Source organism: Bos indicus, chromosome 21, assembly GCF_029378745.1.
Source record: "Bos indicus isolate NIAB-ARS_2022 breed Sahiwal x Tharparkar chromosome 21, NIAB-ARS_B.indTharparkar_mat_pri_1.0, whole genome shotgun sequence".
Taxonomy (NCBI): Eukaryota; Metazoa; Chordata; class Mammalia; order Artiodactyla; family Bovidae; genus Bos; species Bos indicus.
In genome coordinates this window covers 70,078,499-70,099,623 of record NC_091780.1, presented here as the reverse complement: position 1 = coordinate 70,099,623, position 21,125 = coordinate 70,078,499, and the positions used below count along the sequence as shown (strand labels likewise).

The window sequence follows — 21,125 nt, the reverse complement described above, 5'->3', positions numbered from 1 at the left end:
TTGAGCTCAGCATTCATCTCAGCAAAGGAATTTTCTAATTCTTCTTGCTCCTCCTTGAGTTTTTAATTCCTTTTAACAGTAATCTGCCTTTCTGTTGATAGCCTTTCATAATTCCTTCAGTATTTTCATTACTTCCTTTTTGAACTTGGTGTCCTTAGGCTCAAGAGGTCTGACTCATTGTTTACTCCTTCTGGGGAATTCCCTTGTTCTTTTATGTGGGAGTGGTTTCTCTGATTCTTCATTTTGCTCATATTTCTCCCAGTCTGTGAGTTTAGGAAAAACAGTTGTCTACAGTGGTCTTCGTGGGCTATTTTATAAGGGAGTAGCCTGTGTGGGCTTAATATACTTTGGTGCAAAGGCTGTTTTTAGTGTGAATGCCTGACGTCCCTTTCCACAGTGTGTGCAGGCTGTCAGTCATCCCCTTGATAGGAGGTGTGCACTGGGCATTGAGCAAGGCTTGCCCTTTGCTCTGTGGGTGTCACAGCCCTGTTGGGGAAAAGTCTTTGCCCTCGCTGTTGGAGTAGAGGCCCTCAGATCTGTTTCAGAGCTGCATTTGTGATCTGTGGCGGGAGGTAGGTGTGACTGGAGCACCGCCACTGGAGAGCAGCCACTGAGTGCTCCTCCTCTGGAGCTGTTCATCCGGGAGTGTGCGGTGCTGTGTCACCCGTCACCCGAGGTGACAGCTCACAAAGCACACCTCTGCTGGCACTGCGCCTGGCCCCTCCTCATTGGTGGGAATGCTGGCCACCTACCCTGGTGTCCCTCAGTCATTGTTTTCACAAGGCCACCGGCTCAGATTCGCTGAAGGCAGGCTCCAGGAACACAGCGGTTGTGCGCCTGGACCTACCATGGAGGCAGCTCAGAGCCAGACCCAGCCCAGTACTGGCACACACACACCTACACAGCCCACAGCTGCCAAGAACAGACCTTTCCAGCTTCCGGAGAACCTGCTGTCCACCTGGATGACCTACAGCTGCTGAGTTCACAAAGATGGCCATGGTGATATATTCACAGCATACACAGCTGCTGGAGGGGATCTCAGCCCTGCTTCCTAAGTCAAACAGACCATGGGGCTCAACTGTGGTTTCACCCCACCTCCATGAGTGGGCAACCCACTGTGTCTGCTCCTGGAGCCTGCCGAGGCAGCAGCAGCTGAGACGTACACTCCTGAACCTGCCACTGTGGTCCTGTTGAGCACAGCCCCAAACTGCCAAGGTGCTATCCTGTGGATGACATCCCAGAGCCCACCACGGTGGTGTCCTGTTGGGCGAACCCTGGAGCCCACCACGGTGGTGTCCAATCAGGCACACCCTGAAACATGCCACAGTGGTGTCCTGTCGGGCGAACCCTGGAGCCCTCCATGATGCTGTCCTGTCGTACACACCCAAAAACCCAACAAGGTGGTGTCCTGTGAGGCGCACCCTAGAACCCATCAAGCTGGTATCTTGTGGGGCACACCCTAGAATCCGCCAAGGTGGTTTCCTGTGTGGCACACCCTATAACCCACCAAGGTGGTGCCCTGTGGGGCTCACCCTAGAACCCTCCAAGCTGATGCCCTGTGCAGCACATGGGGAACAAGGTCGCTAAGGCATGTCTTGCCCAGTCATTCACACGCCTCTCACCAATGGTGCTTTGCTTCTAAGGCAGCTCCAGACCTCTTCCACGTACTCCCCTGATTGCAGCCGTACCACACTCCTGCCCCTTCAGGCTGTCTCTGTGCTGCCAACACCACTTCTCTTCCTGAGTCCTCTAAAGCCCAAGTTTCATCCCTCAGTCCCTGCCACACACCTCCTGCCACAGGGAGCTGGTGTGGCTCCAAGCAGAAGCAGTACCACCAGCATAAAAGCAGCTGGCCATAAGTAGGCTGACGTGGCAGGTCAGTTATGGTGGAGGACGGTGGGGGGGGGCACCTTTGGATGTGAAAGCCAACTCATCACCACGCCTTCAAGGGGGATCTTCCTGTTGTGGGAGCTGAGCTTGCCACCTTATCTGGTTCTGTCCATCCTGAGACCTCATCCACAGGTCAGCCACTTTCCCCAGCATGGTGTGGGTGGTCAATCAGGACCCATGGGCACTGGGAGCCATCCAAGGATTCCAAGGGCACTTGGCTGTTCTCCTGGCCCTTCCCTTTACCATTGGCTGCAAATTTATGGTGGCAGGAGTCTGTGGGAACGATGAAGGAGAAGTTCACAGCAGGAAAGAACCTCAAAATCCAAGTCATGACTGCCCTCAGGAGAAAAGCTGGCAAACTACCTCAAACACGCATTAGACTTGGCAAGGCACACTACTGCATGCAAAGAAATTCACGCAAATTCCTGCAAACTAATGAGTGTAAGCACACTCGTGCAAGCAAGTGCACACAGCAATGACAGGGTCCCCTGTTAGGTGCCCCTCCCTGTCCTATCGGTGAGGGGGAGTGCCCACACCCTAGGCCCCACCTAGGGCTGTGGATCCCCCCTGGAGACTGTTGCCCAAGCATTGGCCTTGGCCTGATGTATGTAACCTTAGGGCAAAGGAGGCTTCATGAAGGGGGTATCGTGGTCACTGAGACCCTGATAAATGTGCAGGTCATTGTACTGAAGGGATAAGCATGTCCCACGGTCAGGGGGATTCTGCCCCAGGATCTGAGCCCCGGGGCTCCTGCCCTGTCACTGAAAACCCATCCACGTTGCTCACACCCTTTCCCTGGCAGCTCTCATGGCACCAATCTGTCCAGGCAGAAAGAAGAGGCTAAGACAAGGCACTCAGAAACAAGTCTACCTCCCTGGAATCTCCCAGAGGAGAGCATTCCCAGGTCCCGGGGTGCTGTGGGTGCAGCATCGTTCTGAACATGGAGGTGTGGAAGCAGCAGGGCTCCCCTTCCTGCATGAACAGCCAGGCTGCAGTAGGGGTGACTTGCTGCTGCTCTTCCTTCCTGCCGCAGGGCTGGGGAGAGGGCCCGTCATGCTTCCAGCCGTGGCAGCCGGCCCATAGTCCTGAGGGAATGGCCAAGACACCCTCAGAGACACAGCCCGCCCCCATACCCTCAGCATTGAGCAGGCTCCCACCCCGTCTCTGCACTTGTGAGGAGGCCAGCCAGCCTTGTCGTCCCAGTGAAGGTCAGGCCTCTGTCACCTGCAGCTGGAGGTGTCCTTCCCTTGGAGTACCATGGCACCCCTGGTCAGTGTCCTTCTCCCAGGACCGTAGGGACCTAGGAGACCTCTCAAAGCTTTAACCCCCCAACTGCCTCTTCTGGGCTGTAGGGGTGGAGGGCAAACAAGCCTGTGGACACAAGAATCTTTTGCTACTTTCTTTTTTTTTTTTTTTTTTTTTTTATTTTTAAACTTTACATAATTGTATTACTTTTGCCAAATATCAAAATGAATCCACCACAGGTATACATGTGTTCCCCATCCTGAACCCTCCTCCCTCCCCATACCATCCCTTTGGGTCGTCCCAGTGCACTAGCCCCAAGCATCCAGTATCGTGCATCGAACCTGGACTGCTACTTTCTTGAAATTTCCTTTTGAAACTTACAGCATGTGCTGGTTCTCCTCCCCCACCCCACCTTTTAAAAACTTTCTTAGTTGTTAGCTTTTCCTCTGGTTTTTACCTCCTTTGCTCACTGCTTGGGTGTCACTGGAAGGTTCCCACAGACTTCTTTTCCCTTTGGTGACTTCTTGCACAGGTTGATTTATCGACTGAGGCAGCAATAGCCCTGGTATAGCTTCTGACCTAATCAATGAAGTGTCAAGATTTTTCCTCTTGTGTTTATGCCCATAAGGACCCACCTTCTGGAACAAGTGTCCAGAACAGTTTATGTCCCTGAGGGGATGCCCTCAGAAGCAGCATCTCACATACAAGCACTCTCCCCACAAACTCAAGGAAGGTCTTTACTGCTGCTGAGTCACTTCAGTCGTGTCCGACTCTCTGTGACCCCATAGACAGCAGCCCACCAGGCACCCCCATCCCTGGGATTCTCCAGGCAAGAACACTGGAGTGGGTTGCCATTTCCTTCTCCAATGCCTGAAAGTGAAACGTGAAAGTGAAGTCGCTCAGTCGTGTCCGACTCCTAGTGACCCCATGGACTGCAGCCCACCAGGCTCCTCCATCCATGGGATTTTCCAGGCAAGAGTACTGCAGTGCGGTGCCATGGTCTTTATCACTTGTAAAATCTCACCACATGCTTGACATCTGGTCTACCTCAGTGCAGGCTCTAGGAAACAAGGTCCTAGAGTGGGATTCACTTACGAAGTCTGCAGGGCTGTGGAGAGCCCTGGGCACACACACAGCCCCCACCCTAGGCAAGGTCTCTGATCACCCAAGCAGATGTCATCTCTGTCTTCTCCATCTCCTGAACGCTGTGAGCCAGAATTTCAAGGAGCTGAGACCTCCCTCCCATCACAGCTCACCCAGTGTTCTTCCCCTCTGCCTTGGACACCAAGGCCTGAGAGCCCTTGTAGCTCACTGGCTATTTTAGAAGCAATTGCATGGCTGTGCCCTGACTCTAATGAGGCAGCTGTGTGACCAGGGCAACCCTTCCTCCTGCCTCAGGGGTCAAGTTCTCAACTGGACTCCACACCCTGCTTAGGGCAGCCCAGTCAAGAAACACCTTCACAGCCTCATGCTCCAGAGTGGGGTAGGTCACCCACCCTCCAGAGTGGTGTGGGCGGAAGACAGGAGACTGACTCAGCATGGCCAGTGGGCCTGGTTCCAGCTGCTCCATCACGGAGATCCAGACGCGTCACCTGGCAAGTTGCTGGGGCACATGCCTGTAGCATCATGTCCTTTCTCTGGTTGGAGGAGGGTGGGGGCAGGACGGGATCCCAGAACTCAGCCACAGGATGCCATAGAAGGAGCCCAGCCTGGGCATGAACACGGCCAGTGTGCAAGCTCTGAACCTGCCACCCCTGCACTAACCTAAGCTCTGCACACCATTGCTGGGAAGAGGCCATTGTGGGGTGGAGAGGGGAGGCAGGCCAGACTCTGAAAGGCTCAAAAAGTCAAAGCCATATCCTGTCACTCGTGGGGGCCAGACAAGGGCAGGGCTGCCGCCCACACAGGGCCCACCACGCTGTGACCTGGCTGATCCTGTGCCAGCAGGGCCCCGGCTGCCTGGGGCTGGAGATGCAAGCCCGGTGAGAGGGCCTGGCAGGGCACCGCGGGCACCTCCCCTCCCCCAAGCAGGAACCAGAGACGCAGGAGGGCCAGAGCAGTTGTTTCCTGGAGGGCCTGGGGCAGCCACATCCCCCATTTCCTGAAAGGGAGACACGAGGCCCCAGAGCCAAAACCAGGTCTATCAACAAGCCCCCCATCCTTCAGCCTCTTTGCTCGGCACACAGGTGGTGGTGGTGGTTTAGTCGCTAAGTCGTGTCCGACTCTTTGCGACCCCAAGGACTCTCGCCTGCCAGGCTCCTCTGTCCGTGGGATTCTTCAGGCAAGAATACTGGAGCCGGTTGCCATTCCCTTCTCCAGGGGATCTTCCCAACCCGGGAATCAAACCTGGGTCTTCTGCTTGCAGGCAGATTCTTGACTGACTGGGCGATGGGCACCCAGGTGGATGAATTAAAGCTTAGCTGGCAGTCCAAGTCCCTTTAAGGAGTGGGTGTACTTTCTCGCTCATGCTTTCCTTAAGCCTGTGCAGCAGAGTATCTTGCCTGAGAACTGGCCTTTCTTTAGGAGCTAATGATCACACAGCACAATGTCTTACTCATGGAAATGCTTTTCTGAGGCTCTATGTTAATGCTTATTGAGTCTTGCCTGGGACCTATTTCTCAAGACTTGTGTCCCTGATTACACAGCAACGGGATAGATCTCACCCAGAGACGTGCCCAGAACTCCCCGGCTAACCTCGTATGAACTTATCTCAGGACGTGTGCCTTGGGAAAGGGTCTGGTGGAGCTCTTACAACCTTGAGCCATGCTTCTTGCCTGTTCTCAGCAGCCAGTTGCGAAGTATTTAAGACTGAACTAGGCCGGTACTCTCCTACCCTCTCCTGATGTCTGTCAGAAGCTCTTTCTGTCACTTTCACTTCAATAAAACTCTACACAAAGCTCTAGTGACTGAGACTGTCTCTGGTCCCAGAGTTGAATCTTCCCCTTCGGAGACCGCAAAGGAGCCCGGCGGCACTGTTCAGCACGCACGCTAAGCAGCCACAGGTCACCTTTCAACCCAACCACAAAACGACCAGCCATTCTCCTCCTTCACAAGGCCCAGCCTCTAGTCGTGGCCTCAGCTGGACTCAGACACAGAGACTTCCCAACATGCTGTCCACTCACCCCCTCCCTCAGCAAGCCTCCAGGGCATGGTCACTCCCCCCAGTCCAAGCCATATCTGTGTCCTTCTCTCCCACCCCCAACAGTGGTCCAAGGCCGAGCATGCCCACCACGCTCACACCCGCCCCCCCTCCCCGAGGGCCCATATGTGGTGCACCCGTGGGTTCCTGCACCCCAGCCCCAGCTTTGATGCTGTTGAGGGCAGGCCCCCTCCCCTCCAGCCCCCAGGGTGCGTGCAGGTCTGGAGGGGGAGTGATCCTCTCCTTGAAACCATCATGCCCCTCCCCTCGCACCTGCCCAACTGCTGGGGGCATTTAGAGCTGAACCTCCTCCCCCCAGCCGTGGGGGCACCCCGTGGTCCAGCATGCAGTGCAGCTGCAGCCCCTGGATGCCAGTCCCATGGAGGCCAGTGAGAGGTGGAGTTAAAAAGGGGCTTCTGCCAGCTTCACAGCCACGGCCAGAGAGAGCCCCTGACAGACCCCCAGGGCCAGCCACCCAGAGGGCCAGCAACAGCCCAGGCCCGCCCCCCACCCACTGCCCCCACGGGCCTTTCTCCAGCTGAGAACACAGCTCCAGTGCGGGTGGACACAAGACAGCTCGAATCTGCCCTCATTTCCAGAAGAGAAGGGACCCAGTGCAGGCCACCTTCGGCACCATGAGGATCACTAACAGAGACAGACTCTGTGTGTCCAGCCCAGGAATGACCATGGGGATCTGTGGGCAGGGTTCCCCAAGGGGCTCTGTGGCCGACCCCCCCCCCGGCCCCAGCTCGCCCGCGGCCAGCCCTCAGGGTTTTGGCCAAGCCAGGAACCACAGTGGAACTCGGTGGGGCCACAGAGATTGACAACTTTACAAAAACCCCTGAGCAGAGCGGCCCCAGGGAAGCCAGGGGGTCTCACTCTGAGGGTTCCCTGTCAGCGCACACGGGGTCAGATCAGCCAGGAGCCTGAAGGCACTGGAGAAGAGCCACCTGGGCTGACGGTGAAGGGGCCTCCCAGGCGGGCACGGAGCCAGGCCCAGCCCAGGCAAGGGGCCAGGTCCCCAAGGCCTGGGGTGCAGGGAGTCCAGGGAATTGGGGGTTGAGGTGGAGAGCCTCGGGAGGGGCAGGGAGCATGTGACCTCATGGGAACAAAGCAGATCAGGAGACAGCAGACACTCAAATCCCAGACCAGGGGCCTGAGGCGGGCAGGTGCTTGTGGGGTGGGGGGCAAGTGTCTTCAGGAAGACAGACTTGCAGCTCCTGGGGGCTCCCTGGGGACCCTGGGTGGGTTTCCGTGCTCCCAGCACGGGGCCAGCCCACTGTGACTATGCTGACTTCCATCTCTGTGGCCAGGCTGCCCTGGGCACCGTCTCCTCAGCTGAATCTGGTGTCTAGTGTCCAAGTCAGGGGACAGTGGGACTTGGGTGGACTTGGGATGTGAGTCAGGGCCAGCAAGGAGGTAGGGTGTGTTTTTGTGGAAAAGAAGCAACAGAATGGAAGCCATGCTGCTGGGACATGGATCTCTGGGGCCAGCGCACCCCGGTCACCGTGTCCTTGGGGAGTGTCTCCCTTGCAGCACTGCCTGGGCCTCAGGCAGTTCCCTGGGGTCCGTGCAGCCCCACCGTGCCCTGAGCAAGGTAGGGTCCTGGTCCAACGGGGTCCCGCCCTTGGATCTGCCGGAGCCCCTGGAGATGAGCCAGCTGAGGCCTGAGGGGAGGACAGGAGCTGGCTGGGCAGGAGGAAACGTGGGCAGAGCCCGACGGGGCAGGGTCTGTTCAGTGAGGGCAGGGGAGACCGGGCCTGGCCTCCCTAGGGTTCATGTCTTGGGGGCAGCCAGGACTGTGTCCCTCAGCAATGCTTTTGACTCCTGGGGCCAGCGCGCCCCGGTCTCCATCTCCTCAGGTGAGACGGCTCTCTGCCCGCTCCATCCTGGGCCGGGGAAGATGTCTCCAGGGGCCCCTTGGTCTGGGGCAGACCCTCCGTGGTCCCTGGGGGATCTGCGTCTGAGGCCGTTTGCCTCTCTGCCCTGTTGAGGTGGCGCCTCTGCCTGTGGAACACTGGCTTTGCATGGGGGCAGAGGACGCCAGGCCTTGGGTTTTTGCACAGCCCCTAGCGGGGCCCACGGCACTGTGACTACGTCGATGCCTGGGGCCAAGGACTCCTGGTCACCGTCTCCTCAGGTGAGTCCTCAACAGCCCTCTCTCCTCACTCTCTCTCAGGGTTTTGGTGCACTTTGGGGAAAATCGAGGGTGTCGGGTCTAAGGGGCCTGGGGCAGCCGGGGGTCTGAAACACTGAGGGCCCAAGGGCCCAGGCTTACAGCACCGAGGAGCAGAGGCTCCAGGCACCCTCTCCTCCTGGGCTCTGTAGCCAGGGCTTTCTCTGGGGGCCTCAGCCACCCTTGGGCTCTGGACTCCCAAGGTCCCAGCTGTGCTGGCCTCATGAGGCCACAGGTGAGGTGGTCCGGAGGCCTCAGCCGGCCACGAGCTCTTGCCTGGGGTCCCAGCATCATTGTCACCGTGTAACAACTGGCTCAAGCACTGGGGTCGGGAAGCCTGGGCACCGTCTGCTCAGCTGAGCCCTCACCACCCCACTTCACTGCACCCGGGGAGACCCAGGGTGTCAGAGATCCAGGGGCATTCTGGAGGTCAAGAAAGGGAGCTGGGGAGAGGGTTCTGGTGACAGGCAGAGCCAGACCTCCTTGCCCCAAGGACACCGCGATGTGGGTATGAGGTGGCTCCTTTGGCGGGTCTGGCTGCCTGACTTGAGCAGGACCAGGGGCTTCCGTCGCTTTCTGGGGCAGGCGGCTGCTCGAGGCTGGACTTAGGAGTCTGTGGTTCACGGTCAGCCGGCCCAGGCAGGCAGTGGTCTGCCTCTGGGGACCAGAATGGGACATAGTGTCTCTGGCAGAGTCAGGGTCACACACAAGTGACTTTGACCGACGGCTTCCCTGTGGCGCCTGGAGATGGCGTGGGGGCCCGGGCGCCTTGAGCCTTGCCAGGCTCCCGAGGTTTTTGTTGGGCGAGGCTGGAGATATCACCACTGTGATTACTATAGTATATATGTTTGCGGCCGAGGGATCGAGGTCACCGTCTCCTCAGGTAAGAGCGGCCCATCCAGGGCCTTTGCTTTATCTCATTTCGTGCGATTTTTCTGAGCATCACTGTCTGGTCCTCTGATGTGTCCTTGTCCCCTCCTCCCCGGGGGGACTCGGCAGACTGGCCAGGAGGGGACCAGCTGCCCTATGCATTTCAGAGTCTCTATTTTCTGATGCCTTTAAAAAATCAGAATTTCATTGGCATTCAGAGGGGGCTTGGGCGGGAATGGCCACCAGTGGGGGAGGCCCAGGCCCCCCTTGGCAGCAGGGCAGCTTGGGATGCGGTGGAAGGCAACTTGCCACGGTCCTAGCATCTGCAGAGGAGCGTGTCTGGATAATTAGGGCCTCAGGAACGCTGCCCGCGGTGGGCACAGAGAACGCCCTCCTCGGGTGAGGTGTGTTCTGCACTAGACTGTGTTTAAAATTCTTTATTGGGTAGGAAGAGAATTGTCTAGGTGAGGACGGACATGCAGTGTCCCGATCGTGGCGAGAGAGGGGAGCCCGGGGAGGTGACGGGCGCTGGGCTTTGTGAGGCCAGTCTAAGAGAGAAAGGCCGTTCGCCAGAGGAGGTGTGCTTGCGAACACCAAGACAGGGCATCTCTGAAGCGATTCCTGATAGTCTGGAAAATTGAAACTTTAAAAAGAAATGTTTAAAGTATTTTAAATTTTTATCATTTAATTAACAACCGCAAATCATGGCTTTGGAGAGTTGAGACGGGTACAAGTTTGGCCGAAAAGTACTAACTAGGTTCCATCGGCCCTCGGCCCCAGTTCAGGGCTGTTTTGAGAATAATAAATTCAGCTTATTTTTTTAATGTAATTGGTGGTGCCGAGTTAGTCAAGATGGCCACGGGCAGGACTGACCACCTGCAGCAGGTGGCAGGAAGCTGAGAGTCTGTTTTTGGAAGCAAGAAAACACAGTTGGTAAATTTATAGCTTCTGGTTCCCAAAAGGTGGTTTGCGGCTGGTTTTGCCCAGCCCCACAGAACCGAAAGTGTTCCCCTGAGCAGAGCAACACCTGGCTAATTTGCATTTCTAAAACAAGGCGCAGATGCTGACCGAAACTGGAAGGTTCCTCTTTTAACTATTTGAATTTACTTCAGCTTTAGCTTATCAACTGCTCACTTATATTCATTTTCAAAGTCGATGTTTAAGAAATTAATTTGTCTCAGGTGTATTTTATCAATGCAATCGTATGCTCTTTAATGAGTTACTCCTTCAAGGTAGTTAAGCTGAGACTGTGCGCACGCCGTGTGCACTGAGTGTGCTCACAATCGTAGCTGGCCGGCTCCCTCCTGGCGATGAAGCAGCTTTCTCAGTGCGGCTCCCTCACTGCAGAATGTTCAGGGCCGCCTTTCGGGTACCCATCTCAGGACAGACTTGGGTGAAACGGGGGCATTCGTCGTGAGTTACTCTGCTACACTACTAGCTGGGGGATTGAGAGGATGCCCAGTGGGGTGGGAGTCAGCGGGGCCTGGGACGGCCCGCAGCTGGGGACGTGCGGGCCTGGCCTCTGCCGCCAGGCCAGTGGGCAGGTCACGAGTTAGCACAGTGAAGGGATTCAGAGGAATCCACCCAGGTCAGAGAGCCCACGGGACATGCCAGGGACTAGGCGCCGAGCTGTGAGGGGCAGGAGCCGGTGCAGCCAGACTCGCTGCCCCGGGACGTTTGTATGAGTTGTTTTTGTTTCTACTTGAAAGGGAATCTGTCTTTACCTACTGCCTGCGATGCCGGGGTGCTTCACACCCACAGGGACCACTTCCTGCGTCCACACTTAGGTGTTCAATGCAGCTTTGGGGTTCAGATGGTCTCTGTTTGCTAGAGAGTATCCTCTTTCTCAGCAGAACTTTGTGATAAAGACAGAATTGGGAGCAGGTTCAGATAAGATGCATTTCCCGTGGTTTTTAATGAGGACATTGGCCAGAGAGCAGTTAGTCACCAGGACTCTTTTAGACTCGGGGCAGGATCTTAGGCCCACGGCATGTGCCCAGGAGGCCAGGCCCCAGGGACGTATGCCCAGGCTCTCCTCTCCCAGAGAAGCAGCGCTGCCTGCTCAGCAGAGACAGGGCCTCTGTCTGAGGGTGGCAAGCGTGTCTCAGCCTGTGAGATGCAGTAGGGAAGCTAAAGTCGTCACGATGCTTTTCACCCAGAGTGGAGGGTGGTGGTGACTGACGGCTGGGAGAAGGGCCGGCTGGGCCTGGTGTGGGGATGGAGGCATCGGGCACCCAGGAGAAGCAGGAAGAGGCTGGAAGGGGTGAGCCCAGCTGGGCAGCGTCCGCAGACCAGGGGCTTTAGCCGAGGCCACGGGTCCGGGATCTGACCCTTTCTCGTCAGGACCACTGGGCTTTCACGTCTGTGAGGGCAGCCTGGGCCACCGACAGCAGGTGAGCTGGTCTGGGCTGAACTTAGCTGAGCCAGGTTGGGCTGGGCTGAGCTGCACTGAGCTGCGCTGGGCTGAGCTGGGTTGAGCTGGGCTGAGCAGAGCTGGGCAGAGTGGGTGAGCTGGGCTGAGCTGAGCTAAGCTGAACTGGAGTGGGTGAGCTGGGCTGGGCTGGGCTGGGCTGGGCTGAGCTGAGCTGCACTGAGCTGGGCTAAGCTGGGTTGGGCTGGGCGGAGTGGGTGAGCTGGGCTGAGCTGGATTAGGCTGAGTTGAGCGGAGCTGGGCAGAGTGGGTGAGCTGGGCTGAGCTGGGTTAGGCTGAGTTGAGCTGGGCTCAGCTGGGCTGAGCTGGGTGGAGTGGGTGAGCTGGGCTGAACTGGGTTAGGCTGAGTTGAGCTAGGCTCAGCTGGGCTGCGCTGAGCTGCACTGAGCTGAGCTGGGCTGGGCTGGGCTGAGCGGAGCTGGGAGGAGTGGGTGAGCTGAGCTAAGCTGGGTTAGGCTGAGTTGAGCTGGGCTTAGCTGGGCTGGGCTGAGCGGAGCTGGGAGGAGTGGGTGAGCTGAGCTAAGCTGGGTTAGGCTGAGTTGAGCTGGACTCAGCTGGGCTGCGCTTAGCTGGGCTGGGCTGAGCAGGGCTGAGCAGAGCTGGGCGGAGTGGGTGAGCTGGGCTGAGCTGGGTTAGGCTGGGCTGAGCTGGGTTAGGCTGCGATGAGCTGGGCTGAACGGAGCTGGGCGGAGTGGGTGAGCTGAGCTGGGCTGGGCTGAGCTGGGCAGAGTGGGTGAGCTGGGCTGAGCTGGGTTGGGCTGAGTTGAGATAAGCTCAGCTCGGCTGAGCTGGGCAGAGTGGGTGAGCTGGACTGAGCTGAGCTGGGCTGGGCTGAGCTGGGCGGAGCAGAGCTGGGCAGAGTGGGTGAGCTGGGCTACACTGGGCTGGGCTGAGCTGCACTGAGCTGGGCTGAGCGGAGCTGGGAGGAGTGGGTGAGCTGGGCTAAGCTGGGTTAGGCTGAGTTGAGCTGGACTCAGCTGGGCTGCGCTTAGCTGGGCTGGGCTGAGCAGAGCTGGGCGGAGTGGGTGAGCTGGGCTGAGCTGGGTTAGGCTGAGCTGGGCTGAGCGGAGCTGGGCAGAGTGGGTGAGCTGGGTTGGGCTGGGCTGCGCTGAGCTGGGCTGAGCGGAGCTGGGCAGAGTGGGTGAGCTGGGCTGAGCTGGGTTAGGCTGAGCTGAGCGGAGCTGGGCGGAGTGGGTGAGCTGGGTTAGGCTGGGCTGGGCTGGGCTGGGCAGAGTGGGTGAGCTGGACTGAGCTGAGCTGGGCTGGGCTGACCTGGGCTGAGCAGAGCTGGGCGGAGTGGGTGAGCTGGGCTGGGTTGGGCTGGGCTGAGCTGAGCTAAGCTGAACTGGGCTGGGTTGAGCTGGGTGGAGTGGGTGAGCTGGGCTGAGCTGGGTTGAGCTGGGCTGAGCTGAATGGAGTGGCTGAGCTGGGTTGAGCTGGGCAGAGTGGGTGAGCTGGGCTGAGCTAGGTGGAGTGGGTGAGCTGAGCTGAGCTGAGCTGAATGGAGTGGCTGAGCTGAGCTGGGTTGAGCTGGGCAGAGTGGGTGAGCTGGGCTGAGCTGGGTGGAGTGGGTGAGCTGAGCTGAGCTGAGCTGAATGGAGTGGCTGAGCTGAGCTGGGTTGAGCTGGGCAGAGTGGGTGAGCTGGGCTGAGCTAGGTGGAGTGGGTGAGCTGAGCTGAGCTGAGCTGAATGGAGTGGCTGAGCTGAGCTGGGTTGAGCTGGGCAGAGTGGCTGAGCTAGGCTGAGCTGGGTTGAGCTGGGCTGAGCTGAATGGAGTAGCTGAGCTGGGCTGAGGGGGGCTGAGCTGGGCCGAGTGTGTGGGCTGGGCTGGGCTGGGCTTAGTTGGGTTGACCTGGGCTGAGCTGAGCTGGGCTTGGTTGAGCTGGGCTGAGCTTGGCTGAGCTTTGCTGGGCTGAGCTGGGCAGAGTGGGTGAGCTGGGCCGGGTTGGGTTGAGCTGGCCTGAGCTGGGTTGAGCTGGCCTGAGCTGGGCTGAGTGGGTGAGCTGGGCTGAGCTGAGCTGGGCTGGGGTGAGCTGGGCTGGGCTGGGCTGGGCTGGGCTGGGCTGGGCTGAGTTGGTGAGCTGGGCTGGGCTGGGCTGAGCTGGGGTGAGCTGGGCTGGGCTGGGTTGAGCTGGCCTGAGCTGGGCAGAGTGGGTGAGCTAGGCTGAGCTGGGCTGAGCTGGACTGAGCTCGGCTGAACTGAGCTGAGTTGAGTTGGGCTGAGCTGGCCTGGGCTGGGCTGAGCTGGGCTAAACTGAGCTGAGCTGGGTTGAGCTGGGCTGGGTTGAGCTGGGCAGAGTGGGTGAGCTAGGCTGGGCTGGGCTGTGCTGGCAGAGTGGGTGAGCTGGGCTGAGCTGGGTTGAGCTGAGGTGAGCTGGGCTGAACTGAGCTGCGCTGTGTTGAGCTGCGCAGATTGGGTGAGCTGGGCTGAACTGAGCTGAGCTGGGCTGTTTAAACTGGGCAGAGTGGGTGAGCTAGGCTGAGCTGGGCTGAACTGAGCTGAGTTGAGTTGGGCTGAGCTGGGCTGAACTGAGCTGAGCCAGGTTGAGCTGAGCTGGGTTGAGCTGGGCAGGGCTGAGCTGAGCTGGGCAGGGCTGGGCTGTGCTGGCGGATTGGGTGAGCTAGGCTGAGCTGAGTGGGCTGAGCTGGGCTGTTTAAGCTGGGCAGAGTGGGTGAGCTAGGCTGAGCTGGGCTGAACTGAGCTGAGCTGGGCTGAGCTGGGCGGAGTGGGTGAGCTGGGCTGAGCTGAGCTGGGCAGAACTGGGCTTAGCTGGCTGAGCAGGTGAGCTGGGCTGAGAGGGTTGAGCTGAGCTGAGCTGAACTGAGCTGGGTTGAGCTGGCCTGGATTGGGCTGATCTGGATTGAACTGGGCTGAACTGGGCTGAGCTGGGCTGGGCTAGCCTGGGCTTAACTGGGGTAAGCTGGGTTAACCATGGTGGGCTGAGACTGGGTGAACAGAAGGGAACCCACTGAGCTGGCTTGACTTGGGCAAATTGTTGAGATGCTTTGGGTCCATTTAACCTCCACTGAGGCTGGTGGGTCTAGATGGACTGAGCTGACCCCACTGGACTGTTCTGGTCAACAGTGGGCTGGCCTCAGTGATCTGATTGTGCTGAGGACTGGGAGCCTGAGTGTGTATCAGTCTTATTGATGACCCCAGACCCCCAGGGCAGGCCCCAGGAGGCTAATCGCGGGCAGTGAGGGTGGGCTGGCAGGGCTGAGTGTGCCCTCCGCTCCACTGTCCCAGAGAGAAGGTGGAGCTGCCCACACCCCCGACCAGCAGGATGCCTCTCACCCCCCTCTTCTCCTGTGTCCTCTCTCGGGTCCCCAGAAGGTGAATCACACCCGAGAGTCTTCCCCCTGGTGTCCTGCGTGAGCTCGCCATCCGATGAGAGCACGGTGGCCCTGGGCTGCCTGGCCCGGGACTTCGTGCCCAATTCAGTCAGCTTCTCCTGGAAGTTCAACAACAGCGCAGTCAGCAGCGAGAGATTCTGGACCTTCCCCGCAGTCCTGAGGGACGGCTTGTGGTCGGCCTCCTCTCAGGTGGTCCTGCCCTCCTCAAGCGCCTTTCAAGGGCCGGATGACTACCTGGTGTGCGAAGTCCAGCACCCCAAGGGAGGAAAGACCGTCGGCACCGTGAGGGTGATCGCTGCAAGTGAGTCAGGTACGTCCCGTGGTTGGGTGCGGGGGGAGGGTCCAGGCCCCGCTAACCCCTTGTCCTTCTCTGCAGAGGCGGAAGTGCTGTCCCCAGTCGTGAGTGTCTTTGTCCCGCCTCGCAACAGCCTCTCTGGTGACGGCAATAGCAAGTCCAGCCTCATCTGCCAGGCCACGGACTTCAGCCCCAAACAGATCTCCTTGTCCTGGTTTCGTGATGGAAAGCGGATAGTGTCTGGAATTTCTGAAGGCCAGGTGGAGACTGTGCAGTCCTCACCCGTAACTTTCAGGGCCTACAGCATGCTGACCATCACGGAGAGAGACTGGCTCAGCCAGAACGTGTACACCTGCCAGGTAGAACACAACAAGGAAACCTTCCAGAAGAACGTGTCCTCCTCATGTGATGTTGGTGAGTGCAGCCCTGGGGGGCGGGCGCTCACCCTCAGGTCTGCAGACACCGCCCCAGACCTGCCAGCTGCTCCCTGAGCCTTGGCTTCCCAGAGCGGCCAAGGGCAGGAGGGGCTGTGCAGGGCGGCTGGGGGCTGGCGCCCCTCCAACAGGACCCCAGGTTCACAGGGGACTCAGCCAAGTGGGCCCTGCTCTTTGGGCGGACCTCTCCCTTCACCTGATTTCACTCCAAGCAACTCTCTCCCACCTCCAGCACCACCATCTCCCATCGGGGTCTTCACCATCCCCCCATCCTTCGCCGACATCTTCCTCACGAAGTCAGCCAAGCTGTCCTGTCTGGTCACAAACCTGGCCTCCTATGATGGCCTGAACATCAGCTGGTCCCGTCAGAACGGCAAGGCCCTGGAGACCCACACGTATTTTGAGCGACACCTCAACGACACCTTCAGCGCCCGGGGTGAGGCCTCGGTCTGCTCGGAGGACTGGGAGTCCGGAGAGGAGTTCACGTGCACAGTGGCCCACTCGGACCTGCCCTTCCCAGAAAAGAACGCCGTCTCCAAGCCCAAAGGTAGGCCCTGCCCTGCCCCTGCCCTCCACCCCAGACCCTCCCCCGGCTTCTGCCTTCTGAGGACAGCAGGCAGGGCCAGCAGAGGACCCACGCTCGCCGATCTCACCACTGTGACCCCCTCCCCCACCCAGACGTCGCCATGAAACCGCCGTCCGTGTACCTGCTGCCTCCAACGCGGGAACAGCTGAGCCTGCGGGAGTCGGCCTCCGTCACCTGCCTGGTGAAGGGCTTCGCGCCCGCGGACGTGTTCGTGCAGTGGCTGCAGAGGGGGGAGCCCGTGACCAAGAGCAAGTACGTGACCAGCAGCCCGGCGCCCGAGCCCCAGGACCCCAGCGTGTACTTTGTGCACAGCATCCTCACGGTGGCCGAGGAGGACTGGAGCAAAGGGGAGACCTACACCTGCGTCGTGGGCCACGAGGCCCTGCCCCACATGGTCACCGAGCGGACCGTGGACAAGTCCACCGGTAAACCCACCCTGTACAACGTGTCCCTGGTCCTGTCTGACACAGCCAGCACCTGCTACTGATGCCTGGTCAGAGCCCCCGGGTGACCGTCGCTGTGTGTGTGCATGAGTGCAGACTAACCGTGTCGGTGCGCGAGATGCTGCACTCTATAAAAATTAGAAATAAAAAGATCCATTCAAAGCTGCTGGTTGTGAGTGAGCAAAGCTCTCCCTGCTAGGCCCGTGGCTGTCTGCCCTCACCTTGCAGACCACCTCCATCATCCGCACCCCGGCCTCCCCACTCGCTTCCAACCCACGCCCAGGAGCCCCAGTGCTCCTTGTGGGACGCTCACAGCAGGCCGAGCCCATGCTCACTGTGCCTCGAGTCGCGTCCATGGCCACACTGGGGGCACACGGGTGTGCAACACACACACATGCACAGTCACATACATACATGCAGAGAGACACATGTGTGCACACACATGCACGGACATGCAGACAGCACACACATGGACAGAGACCTGGGCACACGTGACACAGACATGTATGTGATGGACCTGGGTGAGCAGGCACACAGACATGGACACATGAACATGTGGACACACGGACACATGAACATGTGGACCCACAGACACATGTACACGCGCACTCACACGCAAGTGCACACAGTCACTCATAGGCACATGCACATGGGCGCTCACAGACACACACGCATGAGGACGAGTCATACACATGTAGACACACACGCACAGATGTACACACGCTCATGCACACATGAATGCACTGCACATACCCAGGATCACACGCTCGGATCCCAGCCCTTGCACACCCGTGCTCACTCAGTGCCCTGTCTGGTGGGGTCCCTCTGCACCACGCCTGTGCTCTGCTTGTCCCTCTGTCTCAGCTGGGAGGTACATCTGGAGGCCGGCCCAGCCCCGCAGAGGGCCACTCTGGGCCTGGCCGGAGGCAGCTCCTCAGGAAACTCATGGCCCCTGTCCAGGAGGGATGCTTCTCCCAATCCAGGCCCTTGTGAAGGTGGCAGGGCCCCAGCTCTCCCCTTTCCCTGTGAAGAGACAGAGTCAGGCGTGTCCTGACAGAGCAGGCCATGCCTGGGAGGCCCCCCTTGGAGTAGGCAGCTGCAGGGCCACTCATGAACCTGGAGTGGTGGGCACTGATCCGACGGGCGAGCGGGTCTCCTCTGCCCCCACACCAGTGCCCCTTCAGGCTGACTCCCGACCTCCCCTACACTCCTGGCTCTTTAGGGACCAAGGGCCCATCAGTGTAGCGACTGCAGACCTAGGTGACTGTCCTCAGCCTTTGTCCCAGCGTCACTCTCCCTGGGCCTCAGATGTCTATCTGACCTCCTGATCCCACAGCTGTGAGTCCTGCACTCCAGGCCCCAGCCAGGGCCCCACAAGGCCTCTCTCGTACATGCCATGGCTCCAAGACAGAGACAGATGGAGGCTAGAGGGATGGGCCCCTTGGCACAGGCAGCCATCTGCCCCCAGGGCTTGTCCTCACTGGCTAGGGAGCCGACCTCAAACCACCAGAGACAGGACGCCCCACCACCGCTGTCAGCCCCAAGTGGCCCTGAGTCCTCCAGAGGGGTCGAGGACACCTGGCCACTCCCCCACCTCTAGCCCAGCGAGACCCCACCCTTGTGTGTACGTGTGTGCTCTGTCTCGCTCTGTGCCACCCCGGCGCTCCTAGGGCCAGGCACTCAGGGCCACTGCTTGGCTCAGCCTCAGCCACGCTCTGCCCCTGCAGGCTGTGGAATTGGGCGGCCAGGGGCCTACCAGTCCTGGCCAAGACACTGCCTAACAAGGCCTGGAGCTCCCAGCTGCCCCAGGGGTGCCGGGGAGGCAGGCACACGCCTGCTCGCCTGCCCGCTTGTTTCTGCAGTCCCCCAGCTCTTCTGACAAGTCAGGGCGGCCGAGGGGGGCCAGGGCAGGCTCTGCAGGCAGCTCAGCCATGCTGACCACCGTGCCCTATCTCCCACAGAGGGGGAGGTGAGCGCCGAGGAGGAAGGCTTTGAGAACCTCAACACCATGGCCTCCACCTTCATCGTGCTCTTCCTCCTGAGCCTCTTCTACAGCACCACGGTCACCCTGTTCAAGGTAGGCCGCCTGGTCCCGGGGAGGGGGTGAGGCCACAGAGCCCCGGGGCCGCAGACCCCCAGTGCCCACGCACGCACTCACGCTGTCTCTGTCGCCTGCAGGTGAAGTGACGGCCAGCCAAGAACATGGGGCACCAGAGACGGAACACGAGGGGCTGCCTTGGGGCCGGGTCCCTGGCCTATGTGGCTTGTCCGCTTGTACTGAAATTTTCCCTGCGTCCTCTCCAGCTTCAAGCTGTAAGAAACTGGCTTTTCTCGGAGCAGCTGAGTGCCATGGCCAAGCATGGAGCCCACAGTAATAGGCTCCACCTGGCCCTGCTTTGCAATGTCGCATTTGTGGCCTTGAAATAAACAAGTATACTTTATCTTGTGAAACCGCTTCCTCGTGAAGGTTTTTTTTCCCCCAAGCCACACTCCTGTGTGCTGCAAATCCTGAGCGCTGAACCCATTGCTGACGGGAAAGGGACGTGTGTCTCCTCCCAGGCCAGTGGCGCCACGCCGGGGTGGTGTCTTGGGGCTGGTCCAGATGCAGGAACATGGCCGAGTTGCAGATCCCAGGACTGGTTTCCCAAGGTGGCCTGAGCCGGGGCCGCTGTGTGCATCCGTGAGGACCCTGCCACCAGCCCCAAGGACACCCCGCCCCTCTCTGCCGCCATTCCCGGAATCCCAACCACGGCAGGGCTTGTCAACCTCGGGTGCGCGTGGTGTGTGCAGGAGGGACTCGGGAGGAGGGCCGGTGTGTGTGCAGCCACATCGTGCCCTGAGGGAGCGCGAGACCTCACCTGCAGGCCAGAAGACGGTGCCTGGAGGGTGAAAGGAAGTCTCAGGTGAAGCTGCAGGGAGGTGCAGGACTGGAGAGGCACGGAGGAAAGGCCTGGAAAGAGGGGGCAGCTGGCAGCGGGGCAGGGGACAGGGGCATTAGCCCTCGGAGATAGGCTGCGGGGGTCCAGGTGGGGGCCGACAGGGGCGGCGGCACGCTCGAACCCGGGGAGGTCAGGTTAGCTGTGACGGCAACGCCAGGGTAGGGTGGGCGGTGGGATGGGAGAGGAGACCCTGGGGGCCAGGGGAGGGAGCTGGGTGAGGGCGATCTGGCTCTCCAGGGAGGCAATTTCAGGGGCTGGAAGGAGACTGGGGCTTCCCAGGACGCCTTTCATGGGGCCGCCAGGGGCCTGACAGTGACTGTCCAAGGGAGTGGAGTGGACCTGGTCCCAGAGAAGGCCGCCTCCCAGCAGTAGGCTCCTGGAAGGCAGTTCTGGTTAAACGGTGTCCTTTGCGGCCCAACCCATCAGGCGGGGGAACGTTGGGTGAGGGGCTCCACGGCAGGCAGGGTGCCTCCAGCAGGGGAGGGGGGCGGCTGCACGCAGGCCGAGGGACTCAGGCCAGGACCTGTGGGCTTGTCTGAGGGCCATGACGACAAAGAACCACAGGCCAGGCGTGAACAACAGGAGCTGGCTCTCTCCCAGCGTGAGGGAGGGCCCAGGGCCGAGGTATCAGCAGGGCTGGCTCCTTCTGGGGCTCCACGGGGAGTCTGTTCCCTGCTCCTGGTGGCTCTCAGCACCTGTAGGAATGTATTTCATTCAGAGCCTATCAACTGCTCACTTATATTCATTTTCAAAGTCGATGTTTAAGAAATTAATTTGTCTCAGGTGCATTTTATCAATGCATTCGTACGCTCTTTAATGAGTTACTCCTTCAAGGTAGTTAAGCTGAGACCATGCGCACGCCGTGTGCACTGTGAGTGTGCTCACAATCGTAGCTGGCCGGCTCCCTCCTGGCGATGAAGCAGCTTTCTCAGTGCGGCTCCCTCACTGCAGAATGTTCAGGGCCGCCTTTCGGGTACCCATCTCAGGACAGACTTGGGTGAAACGGGGGCATTCGTCGTGAGTTACTCTGCTACACTACTAGCTGGGGACTGAGAGGATGCCCGGTGGGGTGGCAGTCAGCGGGGCCTGGGACCGTCTGGAGGGACAGTCTCTGCTCTGAGTCCCCAGGCTGGCCAAGGCTGGGGGCTCTCCTGGGACTGCCCACACCTGGGGACGTGTGGGCCTGGCCTCTGCCGCCAGGCCAGTGGGCAGGTCACGAGTTAGCACAGCGAAGGGATTCGGAGGAATCCGCCCAGGTCAGAGAGCCCACGGGACATGCCAGGGACCAGGCGCTGGGCTGTGAGAGGCAGGGGCCGGTGCAGC

The 21,125-nt window shown here is 59.6% G+C and overlaps 2 gene segments (V, D, J or C); both read left to right on the top strand.

Annotated features, from left to right (window-relative positions):
• The window catches only part of LOC139178304 (immunoglobulin heavy constant delta-like), a 140,044-nt gene that overhangs the window by 107,176 nt on the left and 11,743 nt on the right, over positions 1–21,125 (top strand).
• On the top strand, positions 8,974–19,314 carry LOC139178303 (Ig mu chain C region membrane-bound form-like). The segment is given in 7 exon segments: positions 8,974–9,333; positions 15,083–15,415; positions 15,482–15,814; positions 16,067–16,381; positions 16,513–16,845; positions 18,825–18,940; positions 19,042–19,314. Coding segments are annotated over 7 exon segments (1,575 nt in total).